Source organism: Akebia trifoliata, chromosome 2, assembly GCF_017979445.1.
Source record: "Akebia trifoliata isolate Shusen 1 chromosome 2, ASM1797944v1, whole genome shotgun sequence".
NCBI classification, from domain to species: Eukaryota; Viridiplantae; Streptophyta; class Magnoliopsida; order Ranunculales; family Lardizabalaceae; genus Akebia; species Akebia trifoliata.
Genome location: NC_141376.1, coordinates 122,277 through 143,989, shown reverse-complemented (window position 1 = coordinate 143,989; position 21,713 = coordinate 122,277). Strand labels below are relative to the sequence as shown.

Genomic DNA, 21,713 nt, shown 5'->3' with positions numbered 1-21,713 from the left:
ACTCATGAGTGGAAAAAGAAGAAGACAATAAAGAAGTTGATAATCTTTTGACCGTTTAAGTGTGGAACATGAAATCGAGCAAGGCTTCTGAAGCACTCTTTAATAGATCCCCTTTTCCCACCCAAAATAAAAACATTTTTCCTTCTGTATTTATCTCTCCTCATTTTCTCATGGTAATTAGAATTTTCTTTCAGTCAAAGAAGAGTGTACCATAAGGAATTGCGCAATAATAGGTGTAGTCCAATAGCTTTCAATGTGGTCCTCCTTTCTTGACCTTTCTTTGGATTCCTTTAAAAAGGTGATGAGATTCTCGATTTATATATAGGAGATTTATTGTTTATTTTATATCTAGTATTTGTGGAGCCTGAGAACTATTACAACAACTAAATTTGCGGGTCCACAATATACAATAGGATAGATGGGACTGGATCCTCATTCCTCCCTAACCCGATTTTCCTCTAGCACTTTGTAGCTCATGTTCTACAATCCAAAAAACATCAACTTAATCCTCTTGTACCCATGGTTTAGATCAAATTTTAATATATATATATATATTATATATATATATATTATATATATATAATATATATATATATATATATATATATATATATGATGTTTGAAAGTGTCTGGTCACTTAATTCCTAAATTTAAACGGTTGGATGTAACCGTCTTGATGATGTAGCATAACCTCAGCCGTTAACGTATCAGTGTCTATTTGACACATTTTTATTGGAGATTAATTACATTCGACTGGGAACCATATAGAAAATGGGAGCGAAACCTCTGAAGTGCGTCTTCCCTGCAGTACCCTGTAGTGCCTTTTAATTAGTAGAGATTGACATATTGAAAACAAAATCAGACAACTCAGTCTTGTATGGATCATGGTGTAGATCAGATTTGAAATTTTTTTTTTGAAAAAACAAAGAATTCTTTGAGTTGGATGAGACTTTGAAGATGGACGGTCTATGACGTCGAATTTTTTAACGAAACAGATTTTGTGGATATGTGACGTGCCTGTCTTTCAATCATTAACAGGCACTACAGGGTACTGCAGGGGAAACGCACTACAGAGGATCTGCTCCCACAGAAAATGGAGAAATTTTTTTGCTTACAGACTTTAACACACAACTCTCACAAGTTCTCCAACTGCGTGACACGTGCAGCCAAACGAGGGTAGTTTTACAAATTTGACAATGCCTCAATTCATGTGGGCTAATGTGATTGGTCAAAACCGGATCACGTGAGTATGAGGAAAAAGTCTCTGTGCAAATATTTGTTCAAGCCCATGTGTTTTAAATTCCAACCAGAACGTGCCACATAGACCCCATTTCTATTCTATAGGAACGGAACACCTGACCTAATCCTGATTCTATACAATAATGGAAGACAGGATGGTGCAGGTAGAATGATCAATGATAAATTTTATTTTGTACGATCTTTCGTGAAAGAAAAAGAGGGGTTTGTAAGAATGAGAATTGAGAGTAAAACAGTTAATGTGAACGTCTTAAATAAAAATTCAGTTATTAAAAGTTAGCACTTTGAGAATGTTGGATCCACCTACAATTTCAATTTCAGGAAGACAAAAGTTTAGGTAAAGTTTCCAGAATTTAAACTGATGGATGGACTATTTTATTCCTGGAATGTGGTTAATATATAGTTCCAGATACAACAGCAAGGGCAACAGATTCAAATATTAATTGATTGTCCCCACATGGTTAGGGTTAGGTAGAGACTTTTGTGGTGCATAGTTCTACAATGTAGACTAGTATGCCATGCCTGGTACCCACCCATGGGTTGCCTAAGTGGTAAGGGTAAGGCGCATGTCACGGGTTCTATTAATCTCTTGGGTTTTCTCATGATTTACTTGGGAGATCAAGGCGGTGGATAGCTGTGGTAGTCCTCCCCGAGATTAGATTAGTCGTGGTGCGTGTAAGCTGGCCCAGACACTCAGTCATCCAAGAAAAGAAAAGTAAATAAATAGTATGCCATGCCTGGTGCCTAGACCAGAAGTAGCCTAAGATACGTGAAACAAAAAACCCAATGCCAGCCACAAACTCAACTTTCAAAGGGCCCACTTCCCTCCTCTCTCAAGCGTGTACATCTTTTTTCTTTTCTTTTTAGATCCTCCAATTATGCTACTACTTCGTCCCCACAATAGAGCTGGCATAGTAGAATCTCCTCCAAAACTCATTATATAATAGTTAATAAATAACTTATAGCAGTGGTTGTTTGGTTCCCAACAACACTAATAAAAAATCACAGACACGTTCGAACAAACAATCGAATCTTGTCTGGCCAAGGGCTACTTGTGGTTAAAGTTTAGAAATAGAGCTGAAAGCACCTCCTCTCGAAATTCAAGTTGTTGCCGACAGTCTCAAGAAAAATTATTGAAATACGGTATAAAAAAAAATCATGAGAAATATACATACGCCCAAATCCAATCAATTTCATTGGTGATTCTAGGAGCTTTATTAGAATGTTTTTCATCAAGGTTTGGAAACCAAATATTTTTATCATAGTTTAGTTTTGGGTGATTTAAAAATACTACTATGTATTTTGATGAATTTTGAAGATGCCCCTAGTGCTTTCAAACTAACAAATACCCCTTGACCTCGGTCTTCAATGAGAAACTAATAAAGAATAACCTAAATGCCATGAATTGGATCAAGATGGGGAATGGAATTTAAGAGTGTTGGAGCAGAGATTGATTGTATTGGGAAAATAGATGAATGGGATCATGCATCTAAAATAGAAGTTGCTATAAAATCTAAGAAGAGTAGATTAAGGAGAACAAAGTTCTTGGTTTCATGTAGGTCCTTCAACAGCCGCACACTCAAGAGTTGTTTCAAGAAAAAGGATGTTCTTGAAGTTTAATTGAATAAAAAATGTGGACAGGTGGTAAGTTATTTATGCTATTGAAATCCAGCATGGTGTACAATTGATCTTATTGTGATCCTTAATCATGATACATGCAGGTGACAATTGTTCTAATCATGCATTTGTAAAAAAATATATATGTAAAGGAGTAAACAAATGCCAAGGTACATAATTTGGATAAAAAATCTTTGGTACTTAATTAAAATTTATATTGATTTGATCATCGAAGTACTGTCTTAAGGTTAATGAAGTTAAAATTGGTCAATCTCAATGCTTCATCAAATCAAATCCAAGGATATTGAAGTTGGACAAGTATTGCAACCGATACGTACTACTGATGCAAAAATTGGTTAGACTGGACCTTTTTTTCTCCCCTAAGAAAGCAAGTGGCTAGTGATTGATGAGGTAAAAGTGGGTTCAACGAGTTCAACTCTTCTCCTTATATTGACGTTTGGCAACTCCCACAATTAAACTTGGCCACTGATGTCTCTTGCCACAAACTCTTTGATCTGAGCAATCAGTAATATTTACGGTAATCAAAATATATATTTTGGATTTTTTACATTTCATACCTCCAATGGTTGATTTGAGAGGAATTTATAAAATTGTGGCTGATCTCCAATCTCAAGAATTTTTCATGGTGGGATGACAACTTGATTTTGTCTCTTGGAACTGTTCTGAAAAATCAAGGATTCTTTCAATAGGTCGCTCTTTCCGACCTTTGACTGATCGAGCTAAACTTTCCAACCTAACATTTGATCTTTGTATGTTGTTGCCACTTGTAAGATGAAAATCTACCTTCGACAAGTACTAAGAAGAAGAAGAAGAAAAAAAACCATTTGATATTGAGCCAGTGAGACCTTTTCTATTTTGATAAAGAGGGAGGCAATTGATATGGTTTTTGAAGCCTGATGGTATCGGTCAACTAAGAGTATTGCTCATCATTCCATAATTTTTTTTTCAAGGGTATTTATGTAATTTCACTCATATGATGTAAAAGTACCGATTGAATTTTCTTGTTTAGGTAAAGGGTGTTTTATCTTGTTCAGGGAAAGGGGGGTTTTTTTTTTTTTTTTTTCTCTCCATAGTAGGATAGGTGTGATTTGGGGATGTACCTCAATTGTGAGGAAGTTAACCATGTATAATTTATGTTTTTTTTTTTTTTTTTTTTTTAAATGTGTGTGGTCATCTTCTTTTACTTTCTTGTTTATAGTTTTTGGATTGATTTTTGCACAGGCACAACGTAAGGCTTAAAAAGACGTGTGCAAGAAATTCTTGTTGAAGCTTGCAAATAATAACATTGAGGGGAATATTTTCTTTTTCACAGGATCTATTGTATGTGCTACATCTCTTTTTCTTCTTTCCACTTCCTTATTGTCAGTTACCTATCAATTACATTCTAATAGTTATATAATGCTTTTTTATGAGACTTGGTAAGTCCATGGTCATGATATTCCCTAGTCCATGATTCTGTATATTTCTTTACACATCAGGCTGCTTACGATCAGAAAAATGGTTTGATTAGGAATCCGATGTGTTTTAGGCCAAGTTTGATATTATGCAAATAATTTACAAATGCAAAAACTTTGAAACAGGTTTTGACCAACAAACTATTTGTTGAAATTTATGAAAGGTTTAAGAGATTTATGCAAACAATTTGCAATGAAAAAAAAATTCAGAATGTAATTAAGCATCTCGAAATTAAACTCCAGCAAATCATTTGCATTTGCAAATAATTTGCTTATGACCAAGCAGGGCCTTAAACTCCAATCAAACGTAGGCACCGTTTCTTTTTTATAGGAAAGTTACACAGTATGTGATCCTGATTCATTCGGATAAAGAAGTAAAGGAATAAAGTAAGACCGTTAAAAAATGAAAATAAAATTCCTGTTGAATATGACACAACTCCCACGTCCCAAGTCAAGATTGAGTCTCTTATCGTAGGACACATGTCCTCCCAAAAATCGGACGAGTTCATATTTCGTCCATGAAGAATTGTAAGGCCATCCCCATCCATCAACTACACAAGTGCCTATGGGTTTTTACTCATTGCAATGCCCTTTACTTATGATGACTTGGTTCACTTTTCTATGATGTTCTTGACTAATAATAATGAGTATTATTTTCCTTTTTTAATAATGTTTCTTGTAATAATAATCAATGGTGGAATGTGTCACGACTGCCTGGATCCTTAAAAGGAATGGCTAAACATTGATGCGGTCAGTGGGCCCCATCAACAAAATGATAAAATTAAAATTAAAATTAAAGTATTTAAAGTATATGCCAACCATACATCATCTTCATCATCTGTACACTACAGTGTAAAAAAAAAAAAAAAAACTTAATCTCTCACTCTCTCTCTCTCATTCATTGGAGAAAAAAACATTTTTAGATTTTAGATCTTCTCTTCCCCCAAAATGTCCACTTTGTAATTATAACAAAAACTAAAGGCCATTTGATAAAGAGGTCAGCGAAATGGGAAAGTAGAAAAGTAAACACACACTAGTAGACCAACCCCTCCTCCTATCATCATCGCTCAGACGGTGGAACACCATAATCAACGCCTGCCCTCCCGCCATGGGGAAAGAGGAACCATCATCTGTAGCTGTTTCCGGCAAAACAGTAGGAAAAATAACCGTATGCTTCGAAACCAAACCCATAGTAGCCACATTACTTGCCTTAACCCTTGTCATGCTTATCTGGAACTTCCAACCATACTACGACAACCTCCTCTCCACCAATCGTCCCTGTTCCGCCACCTCCACCTCCACCTCCATCTCCACCTCCACCTCCTCTGCCGCTACTATTACCAATACTACTACTACTAGTAACCCACTATCACCACCAACATCTGATCTCCCACTCACTCGATCTGCCACCAAGAAGCTTTCCACCCAAAAACCAAACGACCCCAACAAGCGTCTCTTTCACTCTTACGGAAACGCTGCCTCCCTCTTCGTCCAAATTGGCGCCTATCGTGGTGGACCTCGAACTTTTGCCATTGTCGGCCTGGCCTCCAAGCCCCTCCACGTGTACGGCCGCCCTTGGTACAAATGCGAGTGGATCTCTAACAACCGCTCCTCATCTATCAAGGCCAAAGCGTACAAATTTCTCCCTGATTGGGGTTACGGTCGCGTATACACTGTAGTGGTCGTCAATTGTACATTTTCCATAAACCCCAATGTAGACAATACTGGTGGGAAGCTCTTGGTCTACGCCTACTACGGCGAGTCACCGAAGCGATACGAGAAGATATTGGCCTTAGAAGAAGAAGCAGGATCGTATGATGAGTCAAAGTACAGGCCACCTTATAAATACGAGTATTTGTACTGTGGTTCGTCCTTGTATGGAAACCTAAGCGCGGCTAGGATAAGAGAGTGGATGGCATACCATGCTTGGTTCTTCGGGGCGAGTTCGCATTTCGTATTTCATGACGCAGGAGGGATAGATCAGAAGGTGCGGGCAGTGCTGGAACCATGGGTACGTGCGGGGAGGGCTACGATTCAGGATATAAGGGATCAGGCAGAGTTCGATGGGTACTACTATAACCAGTTTTTGGTGGTGAACGACTGTTTGCACCGTTACCGACACTCTGCAAACTGGACATTTTACTTTGATGTAGATGAGTATATATACTTGCCCAAGGGGAGTACAACATTGGAATCGGTTTTGAAGGAGTTTTCAGATTATACCCAATTCACAATTGAGCAGAATCCCATGTCGAGTAAACTATGCTTGAATGATTCCACTCAGGATTATTCCAGGTAAAAGGGGATCTGTTTCTATTTCTATTTCTATTTCTATTTGTGTGGACAATAATTAAGAGGAATGCTTTTTTTTTTTTTTTTTGATAAAAATTAAGAAGATGATCAAATTGATTCCTACAGTTTCAGTTGCAGTTTCTTCTTCCATATGTTCATCTAGAATTCTTTTATGCACTCTGCATTGATAGATGTGGAAGGGGATTTTTTTAGTTTATCTGAGAATATATTGTCTCTCTCTCTCTCTCTCTCTCTCTCTCTCAATTATCAGGCAATGGGGATTCGAGAAACTGCTATTCAGAGATTCACGTACAGGACTCCGACGGGATAGGAAGTATGCTATACAGGCAAAGAACGCCTACTCAACTGGTGTTCACATGTCGGAGAATGTCATCGGAAAAACTCTCCACAAGACTGAAACAAAGATCAGGTATTACCACTACCACAACTCCATATCGGTAGCAGGCGAACCGTGTCGGGAATTTGTACCCGTTACAGCGAAAAATAACGTTACGTGGTACGATAAGTTACCTTATGTATATGATGATAACATGAAGAAGCTGAGCGAAACGATTAAGCGATTCGAGGAGAAAACGATTGGAGCCATACACGTGTAAAATAAAAAAGTAATTGATGATTGCAACACCATGCCTCTTACGTGGCCCATCCTCGGTGTGTCTGTGTGTCGGTGAAGCCAAACGATGTGACTGTTTACCTTGGATTCCTGTTTTCCAGGATCAGACCCACCTATTTACCGTCAAAAGAAGATTTTAAAAAAAAAAAGTGAGAAAAAGAGAGTGATTTCTCTGTAAAGGTGTGATTTTTTCACTCTTTGTTCATGTATTCCTTCCATTCTTAATACATTACCTTGTAAAGGACTATTGGTTTTTTTTTTTTTTATTTTAGCTAGGGTCTCTTCTTTTTTTTAAAGCTTAATCAAAGGCCGTCTTACCTCTTTGACAGGGTCGGAGCTGGTGGGGGCAATTGCTCCCACAGAACTTTATAACTGTAACATTGCCTCTTGACCAATCCTTCTCATATATTAATTGAAAATGACCTAAATATCATTTTCTTCAATTTTTAATCAAAAATCTCTTCTCCCTAAAATCATTCATCTTCAAGTTCTTCAACTATACAACTAACCATAATTTGCCCCCACTGCAAGAAAATCCTAGCTCCACCCTTATCCCTAACTAAAATTATCTATAAACTTCTGATGCATAATCATATTCATGCCTTTGTAGGTCCTACCACTTGCATGCTACTAAATCGAACAAATCACCAACCAATAACATGAATCACTTAACCTTGTTACCTCACCTCTTTACTTGCAAAGAAATAATAATAATAGGAGAAAATTAAAGACGCTTTATAATCGTTGAACTCAACAATTGTAAAAAGTTAATCTTGATAATCAGATGAAAAATTAATCTTAACAATTTGAATTGTCAATCTTTACAATTTGAATCATCGGTCTCACCAATTGAGAAGGGGTGAGAGGACATTAAAAAAGAAGGAAAAAAAATACTAAATGAATTATCAAGTTACCACAGATTAAGTAATTTATTTTTTCTAATTATAGTATCCCATTTAATTTTTGTATAATCTTTTCATAGAAGAGAACTTTTACTACCCCCACCAAAATTTACTAATAACAATCTTTTTCATGTTAAATGATTAAATAGACTTCTTTTTTTCTTCTTCTCTAAGAAAATCATGGAACCCATTTCTTCTCCAAATGCTCTCTTTGAGAAAAGAGAAATGGATAAATGTTTTGGAGAAAATTTTAAATTTAAGATTTCTTTATAGGAAACTTTATTGTTTTGAAAAATAAAATGAATTTTTAGAATCAAAGATTTACTGAAATCAAATTCATTCTACATCTATCCATTCCTGATTATCCCTCCCATACCTCTCTCTTTCATGTTCCCTTCCTTTCTCTCTCTAGAATTTTTCTCTTAGACTCTTAGAAGATGACTTGGGCGTCTTGATTAATCTTATTTGGTGTTTAATGTACAATTCATTCATTATGAGTGAGAAGTAAAAGTTGATTACCATTAGAAGTTGTCATCCATTGTCTTCAAACTCTATTGTTAACACATTCAACCTCATCTTCAACTCCTTGAAGAAAAACCTTGATTTTCCTACCCAAAACCCAAAAATTATTCTCCTCCTCCTCCCCAAAAGATAATCTGGAGTTCTTGAAGTTCCACGGATTGAACAAGGCACTTAGAATCTTAAGGTTGTAGATGAGGAGTTTGGGGGAGAAAAATCAAGTGTTTTTTCACCTATTAAGTTAAAGAAGAGGGTATTTTGGACATTTTCCATCAGTCTCCAAAAGAAGATTTAGATCTAAGTTGCCAATCGTTAGTATTTCAGATAGGAAATATTGGAAATTGCAATTGGAAAGATAGACAAAAGTTGTATCAACTATCCACACACAGCACAAGCAAGCCAACAAAACAGATCCGACTGTTGTGGGTTTGCTTATTATATTAGTCCATTGGTATCCATTTAACATTGGAATAATCCCATGGTTATGGTCAAAAAATTTCCCTTCCGTGGGACTCATGGAAACTGCATTTTAATTCAAAACTTGCACATTACCAAGTGATTGGGCTATTATAAGTAGATAGATCTCCAATTTCAAAAACTTAAATCATTGAATGAACACCAACGCAATCTACTGTTTTTCTTCTCCCAAAGAACTCAATGGTTCAGACAGTTTAAAACATTCAGATGTAGTAGTAGGCTTTTAAGCTCTTAGTCTTAGGTGGAGCAAATCAGTGACAGATACTGATCTCTGGCAATTGTGCCCATGAGTCCCCAAACAACTGATGTTGTGGCACCTAAGTGTGCCTAAGTTCTTCCAAGTAAATTACGTGGAAGGAAGGTTGTGCTCGAAACTAGATGCAGGAGAAGCGTCCACCTCAGCCACATATGATAACAAAATGAACATCAAATATCTTATTAGTGGGGAGAATGAATCATCTCCATTATCACCTAAATTCACCCAAACAAATTGCTCTAAATCTAATACTACTAACCCAACATTAGATCTAGCAATTTGCAGAAGACAACAATAACTGAGGGAGCAAAAAATGAAGATACCAAGATATAGGAGTGGGGGGGAAAAAACCTAGGAATTGCAAAATTGAAAATTAACGTATTTGGAATATGTAGGAATAATCCTAATTGGTGAAAAACAAAGGGAAAAAAATATAGAAAATTCTAAAAGGGAGAGAGAGAGAGAGACAAGGAGAACATGGGTTTATGGTAGTGAGAGCAGATAGAACACACTAAAATTGACGAAAGATTTGGCTTTTGGATAGAATTAAATGGGGTATACGCCAACCCAAAATTTTCAAATAAGGCTTCAATTATGATGCTGACCATAACAATAATTAGCTAACATTTTTTCCATTTCACCAAATATTAGAACAAACCACATACCAGCTGGCAATTAGAAAGTAAGAGCTATGTAATCATTTAAGCAGAATAAACCATCAATTCATATCAGTTAAAATTTGTTGGCAAATGTGGGGGAAATTCTCAGTCATGGACACATGGCTCGAACAAAGCCCGGAGGCAAGGATTCGAAGCTCGGATAGACAACTATTTGGGCCCAGGTGACTAAACTCCTCAGATGTGTGGATGTTTAGTTCGAACTTGTACCACCGATCCGTTACGTAGCACGGATGGAATGCTTGGTGGATATTAGGCGTCAGTATAGGTCGGCAGGGCGAAGCTGACCGATGTGCCATTGATTGACAACTCTAACAACCCATATCATGTCAGATCAGCTCTGATTATTCCAGAAGTGACACGGCAGTTACAACAACTCCTGCAGCTGACATGTTAGAAAGTGAGCTAACCACCCTGAGAGAAAGTTAACTGCTTTGGGTCTTTTCAACAAATGGCACAGAAAACGATCAAGTGGGAAGCTTATAAAAGGAAGAGGACCATGAGTAAAGGAGGTTCGAATTCTTCTTCTCACTGAAACCAAATTAACATTGATCAACTTATCTGACTTGATTGTCGGAGTGGGCTAATTTGCAGGTCCACCCGAGTAAAGAGAGAGAAGAAAAGTGTAGAGCTAATTTTAGCATCTACAACAAAATTTGGGTGTGATCGACATGGAAGAAACTGCAATTTTTTTTTTATCCACTCTTCAAAATTTCTTAACGCACCTAGGTGGACTGAGTCAACTCGGTGGTTTGGGTCAATTTGGTCACTGAGTCGACTTCTTTGAATGAGTCGACTCGACACTGAGTCATCTAGGTCATTGAGTCATCTTAATGTGTTGAATCAACTCGGTAGTGACCGAGTTGACTCGGTGAAACACCTAGCTTTTATTAATGAGTCTTTGATAAATTTCATATATATATATATATATATATATATATATATATATATGGGTCCCGTTCGCCACCCTTAGTTTTACCACACACTTTAACAAACGCGTTTTGTCTTACATGGGTTAGAAGTTTCGGAATGAGCTGATTTTTGGTGAGGATGATCTCTATGGTGAGGAGATCATCCTCACCAAAAATCAGCTCATTCCAAAACTTCTAACCCCATCAAAATTGATTTACAAAAAATGGACGGTCCACGATTTTTCAACGTGTAAACATGGGGCTAAACATTTCGGAATGGGCTGATTTTTGGAGAGGATGATCTTCTAATCATAGAGATCATCCTCACCAAAAATCAGCTCATTCCAAAACTTCTAACCCATGTAGGACAAAAAACGTTTGTTAAAATGTGTGGTAAAACTTAGGGTGCTGAACATTTCCCTATATATATATATATAGAGAGAGAGAGAGAGAGTATTTTAATCTCAGTAAAATAGGACACCAAAAACAGTACTTCTCTACTTGTATGCTTGTCTGCAAGTGCACTGATCATATGGCTTCAATAATTTAAAATTATTTGGATGGTGGAAGGGATCCTGTCGTATTTGACGTCTGCTTCTTCTAGTATGCATTTATTTGGGATGTTTAATAAACTGGTTTTACGCAATGAGATGTGATTACAAAAAGCTCATATGGGTTGGAAATACAGACAGAACATATATAAATAAATGGATGTGGGACCCCACAATTTCTTCAGTTAATTGGCTTGCTTTGGCTTCAAAACTGCTTAGTTGCAGGGACACCGTACGTGTAGTTTCCCTCACTTGCTCCCACTTCTTCCCCTTCATAAACGTAACATGCATTGGCATACTTCAAAGATGTGGAGGATATTTTTTCAAGGCAACAGAGAGAACGAGACGTGGTACCTAGCAATGTAAGTGGATCTTGGAAGTCCAAGCCAACTAGTTTGAGTCCGAGCTATTGGGCAAGCTCATCTAATTTTTTTGCAACCTCAACTACGGGTTTAAACTCCCATTGGTCAAGGTAGTGTATGTCAAATATGTGTGATTGAACGACCTAATCCTTCTAAATCCCTAAAACTCAAGGATTAGACGTAGTCAAAGGTGATTGGACTCGTGATAATGAAGAAATCTTAAAAAATAAGGATTGAATAAGAATCTTGATTAGATACTTTTTTAATCAAGATCTACTTTCTAAATTGGACAAAAATCAAATCGTCAAAGAGTTTTAAGGGAATCTTAAGGTTTTACCTTTATACATAAAAGAGCATTAGAGACACTAAAATGTAAGCTTTTAACCACTTCTACTTTAATTCTGACATTTTTTTTAATTTTATTGAACTTGTGTTTCAAAGAAATTATGTTGCAGCACACCTAAAAGCACATGAGATGAAGATCTAAAGTCATCCTTACAAATCTCAATATAGTACAAGTTTTTGCATCTACAAAAGACGAGGACATATCAAATACAAAATATACATGGAAATAAGGAGATGCTATAGTTAAAGAGGTCATTGGAATCTACATCCCCGAGCCTGGCTCAGTGGTGAAAAGTCATGTGTTCCAAATTGGATGACTTCAATGGAATCATGTTGTGCAATCATAGAGATTAGCTCTATGCTAACAGGGATGTGGGATGCCCTATATTATTGAAAAAAGAAAAAGAGAAATCATTGAAATCTAAGAGTTGATGAAACTAACGATGTATTGTAGAGAATAAAGTTTGTTTGACCAAAAATATGGGTCTCATGATTATATGGATTCATCTTGATCTTGAAACCTATCATCCTAAGGAATACCCTCGGCAAATGAAGAAATCTTGAGCATCAAAAGGCAAATCACAAGATGCTACACTCTTACTTGGAAATCGTGGTGAGTGCTTAAGTAGAATAAGTTTAGATCCTAAAAACTATGATAGAAATCAAGGGATTTGATTGTGATGGATTTTAATTAGAAAACAAATTAAAGAAACATGGAAGAAAGATTACTATTTTATACATTTATTATTGGACACCTACCCCCTTTAAATGGGTTTAACTCGTCTAGACGTCTAGCCATTGGTTGGGTTACCACGAACTAAGTAGGACCACCACCAGTTTTTATTACTCTCGAGTTCCACCTTGGCATGATCATCAGGACCACTTCAATTATTGATATGTGTAGGGCTAGGATCATTTACATATTTTTACTGTATAGTTATCATGAAAATTACTCCAATAAGAAGGTTGAGATTTTTAACACTCCTTATTTGATTTGATAAGTTGTGCTACTTGGTGAAGGTGTGTCTCATTTTTATGTTAGACAGTTAAAAGATATTATGAATTCTCGTTGATTTCACTCATTTCCATAGGTGTAGCTTCAATGACCACGCCAATCGGCTCTTGGCCCAACTCATATTTAATGGTCCTTTGGGTCCAACTATAGGTTGGCCCATTTTTATCTCCTCCCTTGGAAAAACAAGTTTTTGTCCAACACGGCTATTTATGACCAATGTTAGGTGTCTACGTGGAACATTTTCATTGGAGTTCAAGCACATCAGACTGTGTGCAAGACTGGGTTAGCAGCCCTCGGTTTTTTAAACTCTAACAAAAGCGTGCCATGTAGACATCTTATCTTTATTATACCGTTCTAAATCTTTTTTTTTCTTGATATCGTGGGTATCCCCACCCTTTAGGTGGGACTAGTAAATGGCTGTTTTTCTTAAATCTTTCTTAATAATACTCTTGTCCTTTATTTTAATGAGAATTTTAAAACATTCGTAATTTTATGATTTATTTGGTTGATTAAAAAATAAAATAAAATAAAGAGTAGAGAACTTGTCCTCTGACAGTGAGGAATTGCCATGTCACAAAATCACAAAAATTGATATGTTAAAAAAGATAAAGTTCAAGGATCGTCCTTTTTTACAGTCTTTTGATCAGATTTAATTTTTTTAATTCTGATCTGTACCTTTTTTTCTTCTTTGTAGTGAGGTTATCCTTATGGTAGCAGACCAATCATTGGAAGCCCAACTTAAAGACCAAACTTTTCGAACAGGATTAATCCCCGAACCGCACACACCATCTCACCCTTTCATGTGAAGCTATTAAGTACCTACCTTTTAGTGGAGGGGTATATAGAGATTCGAAGTCATGACTTGGGGAGCACACCCAGTCGTTTTTTACCATCTCAACTAGTCCCCTCGACGAGTAATCTGATTTATACTTTGATCCTTACATGGCTGATGTATTGATTTTTCTACCATTAAAACTTCACTACTACAAGGAGTTGTATGGTAAATATACTGTAGAGGATCCGCTCCCTTAGGTGGAGGAGTGAAATCCTCCTCCCACACATGAACACATGCCAATTAAGCTAAAATCTAAAGGAAATTAAGAAAGCAGATATAGGCTTTAACTGGCTTACATGGCATATATTGAGGTGTGGGAAGAGAGGGCTTCAATCCTCCACCCTAGTTTATAAGATCAAGATTATATAAAAAAAAATTCAATCCTTTCAAAACAAATTCCATCATTAATTTATCTAACCTTAGTTTTTGAAATGTCCAAGATAGGGTAGACTATGATACTAAAAATATAATAAACCCTAATGATTTTCAAACTCGAAAATTTTCACTTGGTATGTACTCAGTTGATCTTTTCCTTGTGTATCCTTAAAAAAAAAAAAGATATATAGTTCTATCCCTTTGATACATCAGCTGCATGCAGACCAAGTGAACATTTTCAAATAAAAAAAATCACGACTCATAATAAAACACAACTGAGTTGGCACAATTGTAAGACACAAACCTTTGTGTAAGACCACTTTAATCACTTCATTGATTTTTCTCTTTACTCCTTCAATTTTATTTTAACCAATTTTATTATTTTTCATTTTTTACTCATTTAACCTCAATTTTTTTAATAATATCTTTTCAACCTTATTTTTTCATTTTTATGCTCTTAATCCTCCCATCAAACAATAGTTTTGTGAGACCTACTTTATTTATTTTACCTTTCACCTTCTATAATTTTACTATATTTCTTATTTTATCTCTTTAACCCACTTTATTATTTTTCATTTTTCACTCATTTTACCTTAAATTATTTCAATAATATCTTAAACCCACTAATTTTATGTCATTTTTTATTTATGTTCATGGGTTGTGTTAAAATTGCCACCACCTACTCCAACTTAATATTTTCACTTTTACTTCTTAACCCGAGAGAGAATGCTCGTACCGTAGGTCTCTATATAATACTTGAAACCCCAATTAGAAGACTAACCATATGTTCTACCAAGGCTAAAAATTGAGCATGTTGGCCCACTACCGTTCCCCATTATAAGCTCTCAAAGTAAATATTGATCTATTCTTGTTGTTCCCATTTATCTTGTAAAATAAAATATAAAGTATAATGGCATAAAATAAACTCCCCATTATAACACCTAGGGCTGGGTAATCTATTAGGGTAGTTGATGGGAGATGGGTATTCCCGTTAAGCCATTATACAGATAAATTGGGTAAGAGGACATGCACGGGTTTTTCTATGAAATCTAGAGGGTTGTGGTGTTCGATTACCAGTGTTGTAATCCATTTGAGCAAAACCACCTTAATAATTAAGGTTTAAAATTTTATTGAGTTAGTAAGGAAAGTGTTTTTATTTAGTAAGAGATAAAATTGATTATCAAATTGGCGATCCACTGCCACAGTCCTCTAAATTTCATGGAAAAACTCAGATAATTTTTTTTCTTCACAAAAATAGTTTATTTTGAACTTGATGTAAGGTTTTGAAAATGGATACCTATTGAACTCTCAAATTTGAAATTAAAATTAAAGATCAAAATTAACTTTTTATATTAATTTTTCTTTTAAAGTTCATAGAATTTTTACTATACAACTCTAAGTCACATGATTTCAAATCTCATCTAAGATTAAGATGATTCGTCCAATACGTCTTGATATCGTCCACCAACAAGATGGATAGGCAAATCAAACATATTGGACAAGATTTAAAATCATGGTTCATTTGTCTCATATTGTTAAACAAGACGACTCAAGTGTATCGGAAAACTCATTTCAGACAACATGGTCTCGTTCATGGACAAGATGAGGTGTTAAAACGTGTTTTAAAACCAAAACCATGCGGCATCGGAGTATGTATTTGGATGCCACAAGGTGACTCAAGGTCCTTTACTAAGATTTGAGTAAGCCTAGTCTTATTCTTTTTATAATAATGATAAGTTGCCAATACTAGCAACGGATGAGGTGATACACACCCATTTGAAAAAGAGTAACTCTGACTAACCTTAAGATTTCAACTCTTATTAAGGGTCATTGATCTCACTTTGTGGGATCCAAAAATATGATTCAATACCACAAGGTTGTAGAGGTAAAATTTTTTATGAACTTTGAAATAAAATTCAAAAAATATATTTCACCTTTACATTTAATTTTAAATTTCCAAATTTTATGCAAGTAGTTTTTTTTTTTTTTTCCTGGACATGAATTTTTCCATAAATTCTAGAGAGTTGTGCTGTTGGATTTGACAATTTGGTAATCCATTTGAGCAAAACATACTCACCAAGTCGGATGCGAGATAAAAACGACAAGGGAAAACTTAAAAAAAATGGAAAAAAGAATAAGAAACAATAATAAAAAAAGGATAAATATACAAAATAAAAAAATTATGAAAAATAATATTAAATATTTTGTCCATGTTTTCTATATATTTTTTAGAAAAAAAATAAAAATAAAAATTAGATATCTATGTATAAAGTTTATGGGTGATGATATTAGAATCATGGGTTCAAATCCCGTCGTTACCAAGTTATTAAACTTATTAAAAACAAACTGATTGAAGAACATTTTATAATGAAAACAAATCTAACCTTCAATGTATCTTTTGAGCAAAATAACTTATATTATTGAAAAAAAAAATTAAAACAATAAAATCAAGATATTATCATAAAATCCCATATTAAACAATATTTATGAACTAAATCACAAACAACCATATGATCATAGACCAAAAAAAAGAAAAAAATGGATTCTTGTTACTTTTATTTCTTTTGAAAAAAATGTGTTTACATGTAAAAATATGTTTTGTTAAGTTGACTTTTTTTTATTGTTTTAATATTTAGAGGTATAACATGCATTTTAAAGAAGACCTTTTCCGGAAAAAAAAAAAACCAAAAACAGAGTATTTTGTTGAAACAAAACTGCCTAGGTTATAAGGATGGTGTTTTTCTTTAATATTTTGTGGGATCGGATGAGGTCAATACATCTACATCAACATCCTTATGCAACTAACTAGGTTATGTTGTTTTAAGCAATTGTAACAAAAACTCTTCTTTTTTTTTCGAAAATGTCTCGTTTAAAACACGTTTCATACCTCTAACGATTAAAACAGTAAAAAAAAAACTCTTTTTAATGTTTTAAATACAATTTTTACGCTTTAAACACTTTTTTTAAACATTTTTTAATAAAATAAAATTTAGTCTATGATTAATTTCTATGACCTTAAGGTTGTTTGCACTTTGGTTCATCATTCAATGTAGGATTTGATGATAGTGCTTGGTGCTATAATTTTTTTTCAATAATATATTATTTTGCTTAAAAACTATTTGATGCCTAGACTTTTTTTTTTAATATCATCATAAAATATATAATTACATGTAGGAATATGTTATCTTAGATAGACATTCAATAATATTTTTTTCACTCAAAAATATTTTGTAAAATTAGAATAAATGTTTAATGTATTATTTTTTGCATTATGAATACAACTTGTGGAGGGATAAAATTGTCTCTCATCCGGATTGTTCATCCACACTATCAATACGCATCCTGAGGTATGCACATGACATTATTTGAAGAGAATTCTATCTTATTAAAGAAGAATCTCAATTTAAGAGGATTCTTCTATTTTTTTATATAATTATTAATTTAGAAAAGGGTAATATGATCAACAGTAACTTAATTAGAGTTAGGATTCTTTTTAAGATTTTTCTATTTAAAGACTTTGTGGTCATTGTAAAAGAAGAAAAGGGAAAAGGGGGAGAAGAAAAAGAGAGGGGAGGTAAGAAGGTCATGTAATCGTAAAATTATAGTGAAACGATTCTCCAAATCTGTGTACGTAATCACATTTGTCGAACCACGTAAAAATTCTTGTCTTCTCTATCTTTTTTATGTTCTTTTTATTATTTTATAGATTGAATAGTAAAATCGTGATCGAGATCGATGTATGACAAAATTAATCTCTACACAATATTTTTTTTTATAATTTTTAATATATATCATTTTTTTTCCAATTTTTTCTCATGTTTTTTCCAAAGTTTTTGGTCGTCGTCATTTTTTTTGATCGAAGACCAAGTTCTAAATTAATATTTTAAGTTTTAACAAGTGCCAAGGTCAGATGATGCGTGACACCAAAGAGATTAGTCTCAGCAAAGGTGGGGATACTTCCTTGAATAATATTTAAAAAAAATATAGATATATATTTTAAGTTGAAGAACGAATTTAATTTTCCGAATTATTCAGCGATTGGGAGAAAATATGTACGGCCACACCGGACGGGTCCGTTACCTAGTTCTTGTGGAGCAAGTTAGCTAAGCCTAAAAGTTGTCTAGTACTTGCTTTCTTTGTTCTGGGAAACATCCCGTGTTATTGCAGACCGCGTCCTACGTCATCGCTGACTCTGTCAACTCTCAAGCGTGGAAATTTTTTGAACGAAGTTCGTTAAACCCAACTTCGCTGACGTTTCCCTTCTCTCCAGATTCCAATCCAATGTCTCCGCTTTCACACTTAAATATTAGAAGATAGATTCAACCCTTTTATCTTCTCATAACTCATACCTCGTATCCGTATCTCTCTCTTTCTCTCTCTCTCTCTCTCTCTCTCTATATATATATATATATAGTCTCTCCCTCATATAGTGATATTGATAATATTCAGATTCACATGAATGGGTTCTTGCTTGTCTTCAGATCGCAACTCAGTTAATCGTTTAACGGCTAAAGTAATATCCATTAAGGGAAATCTCTTGGAATATTCTGTCTCAGTCACAGTAACACAGGTCCTGCTGGAGATGGAGGAGGAGGAGACTAGTAGTTCTTCATGCTTCCTCTGCAACTCCGATCAATTATACTACGACGATTATATACAGGCTTTAGATTCAGATGCAGAGCTCCAAGTTGGTCAGATTTATTTCTTGCTTCCCACGAATCGCCTTCAATATCGACTGACTGCTTCAGATATGGCGGCCTTGGCTGTTAAAGCAAGCTCAGCCCTCGTGAAGAAGAAGAAGAAGAACAGTAGTACTAGTACTAGTGGTCAAGGAGGGCGTAGAAAGATACAAATTTCTCCGATTTCGGAGGTGAAGTCATCGTTGAGGAATAAGAGATTTGATAATGAAAATCCAATAATTATTGCAAATGGTGATGTGGTGGTGGGTAAGGGTATTACGAGTAATAATAGTAGGAGATCATCATCATCAGGAGAAGCATCCATGAAGAAATTCCAGAGAAGTGCTTCCAAACGAGCTATGATTGCGTATCGATCCTTTAGAGTTAAATTGAGCACCATTTACGAAGGCTCTGTTCTTACTTAATAGATCAGTAGCTCTAGCTCTAGCTCTGCTTACTTAAATTAAATTAAATTAAATATAGAGAAACGATGGATAGATCAAGGGGGATTAATAAGAGATCCTTTCTTTCTTATACTCTCTCTCTCTCTCTGACTTGTACATAAAGGATGGATGGCATGCCCTAAAGTTTTCATTTACCAAAGACGAAAGAAAAAAAGAGGCTTTTAACGGTATTGTGTTATAATGTTAATATAATAATTTGAGCTTCCCTCTTTCCTTTATTCCAACACAATAGAGAACTATTTTAGAGAGAAAAGTGGTGGGAGAGTTGTAATTTTATCTTTTCCATGACTTTTTTTAATAAGATCAATAAAAGTGCTATTACATTCATTTGTACACAAGCTTTATGTGGCAAAACAGCTACGCCATTAAATACCAAAAATCTTAGTTAAATATGCAATTGGAACAATATGATCTAACGGAGCTACTGCAGGGTCAGAAAATTAACATACACAATGATTTTTTCCTCAATTAGAAACTAAATTATGCATTTTTTGGTGTATTTTTTCAATTGTTGTTGGGCTTCTAACATTACAACCCTCCAACTTAAAGTCGGTGAAACTTTGTTGCTGGCCAATTTTATGTAACAATGTCCAAGAAAAGAGCTCCACAAATCCCAATTTAGAAAAAAAGAAAAAATTGAAAGATGTCTACGGTAAAATGATGGTAGAGCCAGAGTAACTTACAATAGTCAAAAAAAAAAAAAAAAAAAAAAAAAACCTGACACAAAAGATGTATCAAAGACATGAAGTAAACGCAATAACTAGCAAAATAAGATTACATAAGGTGACAACACAAATTAATCTAATCTTCCTGTTCACATAGCACTCTAAATCAATGCTTTAATTAGAATCCCATTCGAATTCCTTTTTACTAAATTTTATAACTCATTTAATCCAATCCAAAGCCTTTTCCCAGAATTTTAACTAACACCTTATTTTAGAGAGCTGCTATTGGCATTCCAACTTTTACATTTTACCCCCAATTTCTTGAATTATTTATCAGACTCCCAATGAAAGATTAAGACTCAAAATACAAACGTTACAAAGGTTTGTCTCATATTATTATAATTACATTATAACACAGCACAATTAAACTCTCCATTTTTTTCTTTGTCTTTAGTTCTCTGTTGGAAGAAGGAAAGAGGGGAGGGAAACGATGAAAAAGTACAGGTGGAGAGACAAAATTATTATACAATTCTCAAAATAGAAAGTGGAGGCAATGGGAAGGTTAGGAGAGAGAAACTTTTTAAAATTTTTCATTTCTCTCTCCGCCAAATGTCGCACTTACAGGAATTCAATGAGCATATTTGTACGAGCAAAAAAATTCTCAGATTTCTATGGAGGATAAAATTATCCACCCAATTATGGGACGACAAATGGAAGAATTACCGATTTTACAGGTGTTCAGATATTGGCCATTCTTGCCAGCAAGAATAGCTAATCCTCATCCGAATCAAAGGGAAATATCACGGAAAGAAATTTTCGTTAACGCATTACTCCTTTTTGACTTTAGAGTTAGAGGTTTTGTGGTGCTGGGCACATCCAGGTCAGGTGGGGAGTTAGATCGTAAAGTCACGGTTTCCTCACTAAATCAATTGGGAATGGATCAACTTTATCAATTGAAAATGGATCAGGATTCATGTACAAATATATCTACTCATATATCTATAATGTGTTTTGTCTTGCGTGGGTTAAAAGTGATTTATAAAAAATGAATGATCCACAATTCTTCAACTCATAAATATAGGGTTAGAAGTTTTAGAATTAGTTGATTTTTGATAAATATCTTCTTATCATAGAGATCATCTTCACCAAAAATCAATTCAATCCGAAATTTTTAGTCTACATAGGACAAAACGCATTGTAGATATATAAGTAGATATATGTTTACACGAATCCTGACCATTGGAAATATATATATATATATAGGGTCACGTTCCTAAGACTCATATTGAGACTCACATTGCCACACACCGTTTTGTCTTATATGGGCAAAAATGTTTGGAATGAGCTGATTTTTTGTGAGGATGATCTCTGTGATGAGGGGATCATCCTGGCAAAAAATCATCCC

The 21,713-nt window shown here is 34.8% G+C and overlaps 2 protein-coding genes across 2 annotated transcripts; both read left to right on the top strand.

Moving 5' to 3' along the window:
• The first annotated feature begins 5,342 nt into the window (after nucleotides 1–5,342).
• On the top strand, nucleotides 5,343–7,407 carry GALS1 (glycosyltransferase family protein (DUF23)). The gene is made up of 2 exons (XM_086418638.1): nucleotides 5,343–6,644; nucleotides 6,913–7,407. The coding sequence occupies exons 1-2, from the start codon at nucleotides 5,458–5,460 to the stop codon at nucleotides 7,256–7,258; spliced, it is 1,533 nt and encodes a 510-aa protein (XP_086274764.1). The 5' UTR covers nucleotides 5,343–5,457; the 3' UTR covers nucleotides 7,259–7,407.
• An 11,312-nt stretch (nucleotides 7,408–18,719) lies between these two features.
• On the top strand, nucleotides 18,720–19,972 carry LOC147408482 (uncharacterized). Its single transcript, XM_086458751.1, has one exon. The coding sequence runs from the start codon at nucleotides 18,960–18,962 to the stop codon at nucleotides 19,602–19,604; it is 645 nt and encodes a 214-aa protein (XP_086314877.1). The 5' UTR covers nucleotides 18,720–18,959; the 3' UTR covers nucleotides 19,605–19,972.
• The last annotated feature ends 1,741 nt before the right edge of the window (nucleotides 19,973–21,713 follow it).

Excerpts from the sequence above, each read along its gene's own strand:
- GALS1 (XM_086418638.1), top strand. The coding sequence starts at position 5,458 with ATGGGGAAAGAGGAACCATCATCTGTAGCTGTTTCCGGCAAAACAGTA. Across the intron at positions 6,645-6,912 it reads TCCACTCAGGATTATTCCAG|GCAATGGGGATTCGAGAAAC; the intron begins GTAAAAGGGGAT and ends CTCAATTATCAG.
- LOC147408482 (XM_086458751.1), top strand. The coding sequence starts at position 18,960 with ATGGGTTCTTGCTTGTCTTCAGATCGCAACTCAGTTAATCGTTTAACG.